This window comes from Brachycentrus maculatus, unplaced genomic scaffold (assembly GCF_059751285.1).
Source record: "Brachycentrus maculatus isolate JH-2025_06_01 unplaced genomic scaffold, ASM5975128v1 h1tg000189l, whole genome shotgun sequence".
Taxonomy (NCBI): domain Eukaryota; kingdom Metazoa; phylum Arthropoda; class Insecta; order Trichoptera; family Brachycentridae; genus Brachycentrus; species Brachycentrus maculatus.
In genome coordinates, this window is record NW_028280940.1 from 188,415 (window position 1) to 202,583 (window position 14,169).

At 35.3% G+C, this 14,169-nt stretch overlaps 1 protein-coding gene across 5 annotated transcripts in view; it reads right to left on the reverse strand.

Moving 5' to 3' along the window:
* RhoGAP100F (Rho GTPase activating protein at 100F) overlaps nt 1-14,169 on the reverse strand; it is a 42,287-nt gene that overhangs the window by 21,458 nt on the left and 6,660 nt on the right. For all 5 annotated transcript variants that reach the window (XR_015837791.1, XM_088262797.1, XM_088262798.1 and 2 more), the window contains exons 2-11: nt 8,372-8,479; nt 7,282-7,365; nt 6,830-6,928; nt 6,586-6,744; nt 5,048-5,165; nt 4,786-4,915; nt 4,405-4,575; nt 1,497-1,682; nt 1,014-1,144; nt 440-638 (exon numbers count right to left, since the gene is read on the reverse strand). Coding sequence is in view for 4 of the 5 variants with exons in the window: in XM_088262797.1 (XP_088118923.1) it covers nt 440-638; nt 1,014-1,144; nt 1,497-1,682; nt 4,405-4,575; nt 4,786-4,915; nt 5,048-5,165; nt 6,586-6,744; nt 6,830-6,928; nt 7,282-7,365; nt 8,372-8,479 (1,385 nt within the window). In the remaining variant the exon portion in view is untranslated. The remainder of the gene's footprint in view (nt 1-439; nt 639-1,013; nt 1,145-1,496; nt 1,683-4,404; nt 4,576-4,785; nt 4,916-5,047; nt 5,166-6,585; nt 6,745-6,829; nt 6,929-7,281; nt 7,366-8,371; nt 8,480-14,169) is intronic.

Consider the following 14,169-nt stretch of genomic DNA (forward strand, 5'->3'; position numbering starts at 1 on the left):
AATACACGGACGTATATTTGTTGTACGAATATAGCTTTACATCCTGTATAATAAGAACAAATAATTAAAAGCATCGGCAAGCTGGGAATCTTCATCGCAGGAGGCTAATCCATCTTAAAAACAGGCCACAAAGCCTACACCAAGCAGAAGAAGAAGAAGAATTATAAGCAAAAATGTGTTGAATATTTGAAAAACTCTAAAAGTTCAACTTACTAATGTCAATCATGAATTTATATAGCTTTAAAATTTAATTTTGCATTTTTATATTTTTGTTCACCAAAAGATTTCCTTTTAGTTGTTGTTGTTTTGTTTTCAATCTTATTGTCAGGAACCAATCTTTTAAGTGTTACGAAGATCATTGGACAAGTTTTTGAGTTATGTCCAATTTAGGAAATATATGCTGAAATAATACTCACGGATGGAACGTATGATTACTAACCTATTGTAATAGTAATAATTAGATCTAGAGCCAGCACCGCAAGTAGCTTCTGTATCGGAAGAATAGTCCAAGCTCCTGTTTCTTCTAGTGAGAGTTCCCTGAGATGTCAGAGAGCTAGGAGGTGCGTACTTGTTGCTTAAAGCTCTAGAGTCTGGCCCAGTTGTGGCGTACCGTTGGTTATACCTGGATAAAGTTGACCCTGCAAAATCAGTTCACAATTTCCTGTAAGCGTATTGTTGTCGGACACTTTACAATTTTATAAAATATATATTAAGGACTTAACATAAAAATATCTCAAATATTTTTCAAAAAAGCTTCGTTATTTATATTGGCAGAAATATGACGCGCACATTTTATAATTACACATCCCCCCTTCTAACCCTTATCATCACTTAATGGTGCATAGGGCACTGCATCGTAGATTGAGATGATTTGCGCTTCAGGGTAGATTAGAGGAAATCTGATACCAACTGTCCGAAATTACTAATACGGTATAGTTATTAGTTTGAATATCCTATAGGCTTCGTAAATTAAGTATAGTTCTCGATAAATATATAATAATTGTAATTCTTACCAGATTTTAAACTGGATCGTAGAAGAGTATGTCTCCCTGCCGGTGATATTGAGGTGTAATCTGAATATTCTACTCGAGGTAGGTGTTGATCGGATCCTGACCGAGGCATAATGCGTTGATTAGATGTAAACCTGCCAATTTAGAAACAGTAAATACTAAAACATAAAAAAACAAGACACAAAGAAAAACTTATAATTAAAACAATCTAGAGTGTGAAATGAACTCATAAACTGAGAAGTATATTGTAAATACATACACGGGGAGGAATATGGCAATTAGAGCAATGGAATTTACACACACATAAAATGTTTCAGAACTTTTCATTGCTTCTCGAGAAATAAAACTTATCATTGGTTCCTTCCGACCGGAGATAAGTTCAACTATTTCAAACTTAATCAAAACAGATAATTACTGTCTAGTCATGTTCGTGTCAGTAAATAGTATTATTGTGTACGTGTGAGTTTACGAAACAAAGAAAGTCACCTTGCAGAAGTCATTGGCTGACCACCTGCCGACAGTCTCCGGGGCAGTACCGGTCCCGTGTAAAAGGAGTGCACTTTTTCCGCTAAACTCTCCAGAGTCTTCGGGTAGCCTCGCTCATACCCCTGGAAGTGCTGAGTAGAGGTAGACTTAGGCTGTTCTGTTATTACGGGGGGTGGTGGTTGATAGCTATCGTAAAGAAATATTTTAATTAACAAAAAATTTTACACAAATTACCAGGTATTTTAAAACTCAACGACAACTAGTTTTTAGTCTCATTTTCTTAGTTTGTCAAGATCAGTCATAATGTAATCTGTTCCGTACGGAACATTTTAACTTAGTAGAGTAACTTAGTTTTAATTTTAATTTTAACTTAGTAACTATGATTTTACTTCTATTCGCAAAAAAATAAATGTTCATTTAAAAACATGGCTATTTCTAACTTTCTGACAATATTGATTGACAACCGGTTTCATCAGCCGTAGTTTGTGAGCAACGTAATGAGCACAGACCAACTAATTTATATAGTAATGAGTATCACGTTAGCTAGCTTTTTTTTGGAATCTGAGCCCGCCATCCACCCGCAGCAGTTATGGAGTCCTGAGGGACTCTCTGTCCAAAATATATTCAAAATATTTCTGAAGAAATAAATAATGCGCTATTCAATTAATGAGGGGGGAGGAGGATGTACGGACAGAGGCCGACACTTCGGGATCCCCTCATTACCTCTTTTACTTTTAATAAAATAAAACAATAAGAAAACAAACAAAAAAACAAAAAAATAACAATGTTTGCAAAAAAAAACAATTTAAGACGAACACAAACAATGACTTGAAGACTAAAGTAATAGAGAACTAGTAACTAATATAAAAAAAAGTTAGCTAGCTGTACAACATATACATATCGCAAGTTTAAGCAACCTTACCCAAAATTTATAATATTGAATTACGTTCACTGACAGGTGTCTCTTAACGCCTTATTAAGTCTATGATGAATATGATATCACAATGTTTTCAAATAGACATACAGTCGAACTCGGTTATAGCGAGATCTCGGACATAACGAGGAAACATTCGTTGACATTTTGGTTTCTGATTTTCTCCATACATGGTTATAACGAGCAACCATTCATGGTTATAACGAGCAACTTCTCGGCTATAGCGGGCAAAAAGAAATCGTCTTCTTAAAAATGTTGTGAATATTTGAATGTTTTAAAACATTTCCGACCTAAAGCAATAAAATCCGACCGGATATTGGGATAATTAGACCGTTGCCGCCGGGATCGTATTACGTTTATGACTCTCAGAACTAAATTGGTGTTGTTACCGACAATAAAAAAAAGGTTTTTGAACGTCATGCTTGTTTCGGGGATTCTTACGATAGTTTCCGTATTTTGTATGTTCTATGCTTAATATGGACATTGCATAATAAATATTACGAGGTGGGGAATGTCGGATCACTTCTAGAGCAGGTCAGTTAAAAACAAACCCTCGAATTATTAACATATCTACCAATAGTAAAAGGTGTCTCTCAATTCGTGAAAAGGCGGAAATTATCCGTGAAAAAGAACATAGCGAAAAATGTTGTAGTGTATATAAGAAAACTGGATTGACGGAAAAAATATGATACGTGTGTATTGGGTGAATTGTATGAATTTTGTTTCAAATGCGACATATTGTGTTATGTGACCTTTCCAGACAACACACGTCATGTGATAGGTATGTTAACAAAACTATTCTCGGATATAACGAGGAACGGTTATAACGAGCATATACCTTTTCCTCATCCCTTCATCCCCTTCATCCCTTCATCCTCGTTATAACCGAGTTCGACTGTATATACATGTAAGATGCTATAACATACGCTCCTTTGCGTATACGTACCTCGATTTTTGTGAATGACTAATCAACCCGGGACGCACTTTTACAACATTCGCATTCGGAATACAATTACATTGTAATAGCGTATTGGTAGGGACTGACCGGAGCCATTTCGTCGTAACGTAACACGTTACATTCGTATAGTCCAGCGGTCGAGGAAATTTTTTAACCATTACCGCGATATTACCCCCCCCCCCATTTTGAAAAGAAGACGATCAATGTTTATTTTAAAGAAACATTTTTTATTCAATTAATTTACACGGAAAATAAAAAAAGTTACATAAAAATAGTTAGTATAAAATAAAAATAAAAACATAATAAAATTCTCAAATTGTATCAAACAAAAATTCAGGTTTTCAGGTTTCGTTTTCAGTTTTTGGAGAAATCATGTTGCTTCATGTTTGATACAATTATTTCAAAATTTGAAATTTTTGATGAAAGAGCAATTTGAATACAGTCTTCGGTGTTTAATCGATTTCTGACGCACACGCCAAATTTTTTTAAGTTTGTAAGAATACTAACAAACATAATCATGAAATAACAAATTTTAAAAAAAATCCTCACTACCCGAAATTTTTTTTTACCCCATTTGGGGTAATTTACCCCAGTTCCCCGACCGCTGCTATAGTCAGTAGAGCGAGCGGAGCGCCCCATCCATAGTTTCGATTGCTCTGGTCAGTCCCTACCAGTACAACACCAGTAACTAACATCAATTTTGATGTAAAAAGTGAAGAATTTATATGAGAAACAAACGTAGAGATTTAAAAAAATAGTTTTTGATTCCATCATATTTTGATTTAGGAGTTCTCGAACATTAAAGGGTAAGCGCGTTGCACAAGCGCGATGGAGGTCCCGGGTTTGATTTCCGGATGGGCCAACAGAAAGAAATTTCATTTATTTTTGAGTTTGCAAAAAAAATTACAAGAAAAAAAATCAAAAACGAAGCAGATGTCAAACAAGTCCTAGTTGAGTTTTTCACCTCTAAAGAAAATGGCAATTAACATGTAAATGTAAAGAAAAAAACAACTTGCCTCCAATGGTTGGTCGGTGTTTCTGAAGGTGGCCTACTGTTATAGTAGAGGTCTAAATTGGAAGACTGATCTGGCGAATATCCGGCTAGTCCCAACCCTAGACGGGATCTAGAATCTGTCATCTCTCGTTCATCTCTCTGCGAGTGTCTAAGTCGTAAACTTCCAGCATCCCTAAAACATATATTATTTCAGACAAGTATTGTTAAAAGAGCCCTTTTGTAATGCGAGGGTGATAACAATTTTAGTCTCGAGATAGTCGTAAAATATTCAGTTGCTAAAAAGCAGAAAGTTATAGTTTCGCTTAATGTCGATGGCAGTTAGATAAACAGGATAGATCAGGAGATCAGGAACGCAACAAGGTGAGGCTATTTGTTAATGTACCTGTTTGAGTGTCCATGGTCGAGTTCGTCCACCATGTCTTCGTCTCTCAATTCCCGTTTTATCACAACGACCGGAGGCGGTTTGTGCTCCGACCGCGGGGGCAGGCTCGGAGAACCGCTTCCTTTGTTTCCTGAAGGCAATATAGTTATGTTGTTGGCAAACAGGGAACGCGCGTGTTGGTCGCACAGCGAGAGTGGATATTAATCTATTACATACAGATTACTACTATTCATTTAACAAATAAAAATGATATGTTACAAACCTTTACGTTGTCTAGTGGCTAGAACTAGTCTTCTCGGAATTGACATGATTATCACCACGTCATCTAAGGACATGTGAGTGACGTCCACCAAGTTAACAGCCAAAATTTCATCTCCAACCTGAAATCAACTATTCATTTTACGCCTATGTTCCCATTCATCGTATTATAAATAAATAATACTATTAATTACGTAATACGTATTATAAATAATACGTACAATAATACGTATTATAAATAAATACTCGAAATATATAAAAACAAGAAGCATGATTTCTGTCATACTTTGTTCCATTTTACAAGTTCAATTAACCAAGTGGAATTTTTCACTTAACTCTGCACTATTTAGGCATCACCGTTTGATAATAAAGCAATACTTTATAATAATAAATTGCGCGTGCTGCACCGCGCACCGCACCCCTGCGCCCTGGTAGACGCTCTAATATCGTTCCCTACTCATTTACAGGTGCTGATGCTCTTGCTAAACCCCTGGGATTCTAAGGGGAGATTCTTTACCGCTAACTTTCTGACATAAACCGTGAACCCAACGAATCAACAAGATCCGGAACTACATCAACTTACTAACTAACCATCACGCGACTTTCCCGCAGGTATGGAGAGGGAAGTACGCCACACTACTCTGTATTTGAATCGCCTCTACCACATTCGGGCATCTCCTCATACATATACCCGCCGATTATTTCGGCTCCTGGTCAAGAAGTATCACTTCGACAAGATCAAAAACTCGAAAATCATAAAATCAAAAATCAAAAAATCGGCATCAGAAATTAAAAAATATATATAAATAAACAATTCACTAAATTAAATTAAATTAAATCAAATTAAATAAACTTTCATCCACTCAGTAATTTTTTTATATATATTTTTTTATTATTTCTTTAAAAGGAATAACCCGCAAAGCCTCTATTAGAATCTTGTCTGCGGGTAGGATAGTAAGAATAGGGAAGGTAAATGTGACAAATACATCACAAACACTCAGACCAATTGGAAATAAATCTTTCTTGAATTTATTTTGTAATTAGCGGGAATCGAACCAGCGACGCCAGTTTCGCAGTCGAGCGTCTACCCAACTACGCCACGGTGTCTGTCGTGGCGAAAATCTAAATCGTTTACTTTTTTTAAATCAAAATTTGCGTAAACTTACTGTTTTAACACGCTACAACTACTGGTAATTGCGTCCGTGTGCAGATGGAGTCTACTAGATGGAGACAAATCGAGCGACGAGCTCGGAATATGAATGTATAGATCTTTTTCTACGTTATTGTATCTTTCTTCTCCCTCATATGACAAAATGTGCAACAGCGTCCTTGAAATTCCACTCTCCATTCTCGTCCAATTATTAATTATCGAATCGCCGCGCGCCGACTAAGATGTTTCACTTGTAACAAACACTTGTAAAATGCCAAAAAATGTGATGGCTTCGATAGGTGTAATATAGCTACCATATATAGTATACACAAGTATTTGGGAAATGTAAAAGACATTAGGGGGTTTGAAAACAAAGTAAGGAGTATAGTAACCTTGAGACAACCGCTGTTGTACACGGCAGACTCGAGAGCGATCCGCGAAATGAAGACCCCATCGCTGCGATCCACTCCGTTCCCCTCGCGGATGTACAGGCCCAGAGTCTGGCCGGGCCGCTTCACTATTTCCACAAGCTGCACCGTGTGCTTGGCGTCCTGCAATCACAAGAGACGCTCGTCATGCGGACTAACGTACTCATCTCGGGGTCGCCATCGCGAGATACGTGCGAGATGCGCTCACCTGGAGCATGAAGAATCGCTTGGCGGCTTCGCTGGCCGCTCTGCCGACCTGTCGTGGCTCCAGGATGCGAACGATCATCTCCCCCCTCCGTTCCACGGCCTTCCAAATAAACGAAACATTATTATACACGCTTCGTCAAAACTACGAAAGGGAACAGTCAGCTTGTTAAGAAATTAAGTCAATATTTTAGGAAAACGACAGTAGACCGTATAAAAATATCTACTGAAATATATATTTATACATTCAATCGTATTTTCCCCACACCTAATCAATTGAATTGCTCGTGATGAAGCAGTTAATCATTTTACGGGGGAGACTATCTAGATTCTAGATCAATGATCGAAACCTGTAAAGTTTATATTAAGTGGCTTACGAGATATGACATTTTCGTGAACGATGTATACATGTACTTTACACATAGAGTGAGTAACAATAATATTTTGAAAGCTCACCTCCAGTGCTGCTGCTGTGGTGGCATCGTGGTCATTTTCAACAGTCTCTATTTGACGAAATATTTCTGAACTAATCCCCGAGACCTGCAATTAAAAATCCGATTTATTTATCATTTAAAATAATATACTTCTGTAAATAAGACGTTACAATTCTAAAATGGACAAAATACATGTATACCTAATAGGGCAGAAATAACATTCGATTTACAGATTCTCGTGGCTACAAATAAATTTACAAAATACAATATCATAACCAATTCTTCTTCCGCTTGGCCCCCCAACGTTGGTGTTCACTCTGGCAAAGGAACAACTCCTCTACCCTTATCCCGGTCCAGTCGGACCCGTCATAATTAATTGTAGAAGGTGGTATTTCTCTCCGCGAAAATCGATTATATTTATCGTAATGTGGAAAAAATAGAAATTCCCTAAATCTTTTAAGGATTCAGTCCTTCTTAAACTACCGCGTTTAATTACAATTTTAATTAAATCTCCAAGGTTTATCTAACAAACGAACAAATAAAATACTATAAAATTACACGACGCACGCAGGAGTATTTCTGCTAATTGGGCGGCCAATATTATATTCTACAATAAAACAACCAGTTCATAGTTTTTCTTCTGGACTAAATGCTATTAGAACATCTTCTAAGTACGTAGCCAAACGTTTGGTTGTATGATCCAGTAAAGGTTGCAGGTTAATTTTAGCACATGTTTCCGATATTTGGTACGTTTTTTCGGCGGATAACATTTTTTTTGTTTTGATTTTCTTAAGAATGCCTTAAAACGATGCGAACACAAAAACTGACACACATTAACCCACGCTTTGTATTGGATGACGAAAAGGTTTATTCATTATTTGGTGTCTATTCAACATTTCCAAAAACTAATTTTTCTTTATCGGAAACAAATTCTACGAATTCTATTTTTGGCCAGCTAATTACTGGAAAGACTCCTATGTGCGATGGTACATTTGCTGAAAATAAAATGAGCAAATAGATCTGTTTTGTATTTCTCCGATACCGATATCGAGTCGCCACAGCACGTACTCGTCTCCCCATTATGAGACCTGCGATTGCCACGTAAATATTACCTTCCTAAAGTCGCTCTGTATGACCATGGGGGTCTGGTCCTTGAGGCGCGTCGGAGGGGGCGCACGCCCAGGAGACGCGGTGAGGTCTGGAACGTTGCGCCCATTTTCCTGAAACAATCATTAATTCATTTTTACTCTAATGTCATAGTTTTCCGGAACTTAGCAAATAACGGTAGCCCCGCATTTTTTTCACTTTTTCAAAAATTTCAGGACCCATTTTACTACTAAGGGGAGGGGAAACCACTGACCCGAAAAATAAACTCTCAATATTCCAACGTAATTCACGAAAATCGGGATTGTTTGAAAGAAAATTTCAATGATTTAAATACTTACAGATACTTTGTCAAAAAATTATAATACCCAGGGACAGCCCTAGAAAAAATTCTAGACTATACGAAATTTTTATACCGTTCCTAAAAAACTCACAATTCTTCTTTTTCATTCCAAAAACCTAATTCTAATAAATCGCTCAGAGGAAAAGAGCTTCTCGGTTTGGCGTTGGTAATTTTACGAAAATGGCGTTTTATATTATCTAAAAAAATTGTTTTTATTGTTTCGAATCTATAAAATTTGAACATTGTGATACATTACGTCATCGCTATAGCCGTTTATTAAGTTAGTTTCGTCTGGAGGATGTGCGCGCATTGAATCTCTAAAGTCACCCTGAAAATCCACTCTACCTTACTGAAAAGTTTTCAACAGAAATAAAATTCCCCATATGTATTTGGTGATCTAAGTCTGTTTACGGTGGGCTAAGTGAATTACTAAATTTACTACCAATAACCCGGGACACGAGTGAACCAGTCGCGGTGTAAGGCACGGTCGGTGCACACGTGCGCGGAGTGACGCCCGGCGCGGGTCAATGCCACGACGACGCCGACGTCCTCGGCTCGCTGTCCCATGACCCATGGCTCCTCACTACCGCATTACCGCCTCGCTACTCGGCGCTCGGCGCTCGGCACCCGCTCGAGGCTTCAATGAGCGAATAGCAGAATTTCGGTCGACGATGGTCACTATTTGTAGCATTTCTTTTGAATATATATATATATATATATATATATATATATATATATATATATATATATATATATATATATATATATATATATATATATATATATATATATATATATATATATATATATATATATATATATATATATATATATATATATATATATATATATATATATATATATATATATATATATATATATATATATATATATATATATATATATATATATATATATATATATATATATATATATATATATATATATATATATATATATATATATATATATATATATATATATATATATATACTTATATATATGTAAAACAATACTGAATGAAATTACCATTACAGTTCAACACGACTCGAGCGTGATCTGTTAATGAAAATCTATCGAGAAAAGTTCATTATGGATCACCCGTTACATACACGCCGATCGACCACTTTCAAGTACACCGCATATTCTTCTTATTGATCGTATTTCGAGTGCATTCAGTCTGATTTTATCCTTCCTACGCCGACTCCTAGATTCACTTCCTGAAATACAATGACAGGAATATGGTATACCGCGGTATGTCTGAGATAGGTCGCAGGTCCCTCGGCCGGCGAGGGTCCAGGCGCTGAGGGTCTTACTGTAGAACGGGCCGAGCCCTTCAGAACGCAGAGTACGTCACGTAAGTGCACACTCGGTCCCCTCTTCTCGACCTATCGAGTAATTTCCTAACCCGGAAGGAGAGAAATTTATCGCAATTTTTTGCCCGCCGCTTCATTTTAAAGACACGTGATCGCCGCTGTGCTTTTCCAATTTAATTTTTAGAAGCATGCAGTCAAACAAAAAGATTAAGTTTTCAAAATATGAATGATTTTATTTAGAGGACGACAAAAAATATTATTTTATTGAATAATTATTCAGGTAAGGTAAAAATAGTACGGGTAAGTATAGCAAACAAAATAATTCTGAATTAAATGAATAAATGTTTATAAACTATGCAATACGCTGTACTAAAAATGTTTTTTTTTATAAATTGGTAGTGACCCGAAAAGCATTTGAGCGAGGATTTGAAATGTTGGCCGAAAGTAACACGAGAATTGTCTCCGAAAATTTAAATATCTTTTATTTATTTAAATTAAAAAGAGAAATATTTTTATTTTTATTATTTACACAAATATTTCAATTTCATACTATTTCTGTGAGCCTAAGCGGCTCATTATTAGAAATAGGTATCAAATTGTGGTAGAGTGGATTTGAGCCGAGAAACTCTAACTTAAGAGTCAGCGACTCTAACCACGGGACCACAATTTGATATTTAAAAAGGAATATAATTATAGATTAATATAAAATGTAGGCTAGGTGACGGTTGTATGGAGAAAAAAATCCGATTTCCATCCGCCACAGAAAGAAAAAGGTGCCAAAGGATGCTTATAGCATACATACAAAATTTTATTAATATAGGACGTTACCTTTTGTCTCCGGATCAACATTAAGATATTCAATTTTATTACGGTAAGGCTTTAAAAAGTTTTAAAATTATGGTTAAAAACAAATAAAATAGTAAAAACAACATTTATTCATAACAATAAGAAAATTCCGAAATGCCATTCATAACCCGCTTACCTTTCGATAACTGTTTCCTTTTCAAAACCATGTATTTATTTAGGAGTAAAATCTATTTTTCCAATACAAAAATAATGTTGTAAGAAAAAAATCAATAACATCAAATGTTGGTTTAAAGAAAAATAAGTAATAACTTTTAATATAAACTTAGATATCTTATATTTTGCATTAAGAATTTAGGTAGAAATGTATACCACAGGTATTTATTTAAACAGTTTTGTAGATAAATATACTCGTATTTCATTCGCATTGTTTTTTTAATGGATTGTGTAGAAAGTTACACGTACACTAAGCCGCAGACTAACAGTACGTCAGCCACAGGCAGAAATCCGTAAGTAGTAGGTGCATTATAAACATTGCGTGAGTAATCTTCATGGTAAAACGGAAAATCAAATGTTACGTACTTGTAGTTTAAAGCAATTTGGATTTAATTTTGATGTATGTTTTCGCCAATGGATGTAAAATTTCCTCGAAGTTGTGTAATAATAGAAGTGAATCGATAGGGGATCGGTAGCGGGCCGTCGGCGTCGGGCGTCGGGCGTCGCGCGCCCCGCAAACCCCTCTGGCGATGACAGCCCGATAGCGAGCAGTGAGCAGCAAGCAGCGAGTCCGGGAGGGAGATAACAAGTGCCCAAAAACTTTATCAATGCGTTTAAATGCATCGAAAATAAATCCAACTCCAATTTCTTTGCGATGGTCGCGATGCAATGCACGCGACTTTTCTGTACAATCAAAACTGGATGCTTAAATTTACCAGTGATTGTTTATTATTACAATTTACATGGTCCTAGCGTTTTTGCATTTATTCTCATACTCTGAAAATGAAGGCGTGATTTATTTATAATTCATATATTGTTATAACATATTATAAGTCCAGACCACAAATATATGTACTACTCACATATTCCATGAACATCGATATTTAATTATTGAAAATTGCAATACAGAATAAATGACGGCAGGGCATTCAATGTTGAGGAAAAAATGCTTTGGAATATTATTGGAATTTATGAGTTTTCTCGTATATGTGATAATAATAAATATGTGTATGAATAAGTTTTACTTAGATATTCATTGATTGATTTGATTTTTTCAGTAATTGTCTTTCTTTAGTATAAAAGCTCCGCATTCAAGTTATTTAAATCTTATATCATAAGGTTTTTTCAAAGCATTTTTGTATTTATTAAAAAAATATATTTTACTATTTTTATACTTTTTACATTTCTAAAATCAATGTGACGAAATTGATTAAAATAACGATTGATTATATAATATTTATAGATATCAATATTTAAAAATAATAATAAAGAGTATCGTCATTTGTTTACATTTAATAACGTCATAAATAGTACACCATGCTCATATGGGCAAACGTACGGTTGGACGTTCCGCGTGTATAAAAATCTTTTTTCTATTATAACCTTCAATAAGCATGCTTCAAAAGAAATTTAAAAAAAATTTACTTTAGTTTCATTATCACAATTGAGACCGGGACATAGGAAAGTGGGTTTAAATCGCGATGTGCCTAAAACGTGACGCGTCCTTGAAATTTCACTCTCCATTCTCGTCCAATAATCGATTATCGAATCTTCGCCTAAGGAGTTTCACTCGAAAAATATATAAATTATTCCCTGTATGGAAAATGGGGTCAGGGTTGAAGAAAAAATGAGTAGGAGTTGTATAGGTGAAGCTATACTCCCACAGGTACATATGTGTGTACATATACGTTATACGATGATGGGGTAAGGGTTGCCAATCAAAATGTAGCCTCGCTTGAAACCGCACATGCGTGCGTGTTCGAGCAGACTAAAAATCACAGCTTTTGTGATTGCCATGACTCATCGCGTATTATTACTATACCGAACCAATCATAGAGCAACCTTGCGTATTGTGAGTTGATTTACGGTCGTAATCTACAAATCTGTTTACTAACATAAGGCCAATTGTCATTATCCTATCGTATCGTGATGGAATTGTTGTCCATATATCGCTCACTCCTTTCAACAACGTCGTATATCAAAAATCGTCAATTTTCAGTTGTGCATGTTTTCGGAATGCCCAGAAAATGTACTACATATATCCCAGAAAAAGCGGTATATTTTTAACTTAATATTTACCCGCTACAGGGCAAAAAGTGTTGTTTCTGCATTTCGAAGAAAAGGTATTGTTTAAATATTTTTTTAAATATTTAATTATTATTTTTCAAATGGAGAAAAAACATTCAGGTTATACTTGAAAAGATCAGTTGCACAGTAAAAAGTTCAATAAATGGCTTGATATTTATTTTTAGTACATTTTATTATATTCTTTAACATTAAAAACGTTCTCCTGAAAAATCAAGTTTTTTTGATAAATGACTTTGTTGAAAGGAGTGAGCGATATCTTAATTCAAATTAAAATGTTCGTTTGTTCAAAATCCCCTTCAGTTATTCACCGATTTGAAATTTGACACAACGTTGCATTTCATATACACGCGTATTTTATACACACAGATTTGACATGTTTTTTTATACGTACGCATACATATAAACAGATTTTTTGACAGCAACGGTTCAACGTCATAGTAAAACATTCAATAGTAATCATTTCTCATGGCGGACAGCGTGCTTCTTGACAGTTGCCGTCACTTAACAAATTGCATTCCTGTAGAATACATTTTTGATATTTTCATTGCTTCACCAGCATTGTGAAGTTAAACATATAAGAAATGTGCGTTTTCAATTTTCTCGCTATTCCATTTAACCAGACTGGTTTAATGAAGGAAAATAATTGTTGTCTAGTAACTATCGAGAAATAGTCAGAAACAAGTACCTCTACTTACGTGATTTCGACTTACACTTTTTTTTTCTCGATTTTTTACATAAACTATTGTGTTGAGGGTATAGCGAGAGAGAAAGAGAAAAACAGCACTGACACCCCCCCTCTCCACCTTTACTGTTCGGGGAAATCATAATTTAGATTTCTTCCTTGTTAATTACGTGTATGTTGCGCTCGGGATTCATACCACGTTTTCATTTTTTTTAATGAAATTTTACAGAACAGTTGCATAAATAAATTTACATTAATGAGTTACAAAAAATATGTATTTGTAGCATTCCATTTAGAAAATTTCTTTAATATAAATACCTGGAAGAATTCACCCTCCTTTTTAAAGAATTGACCCAC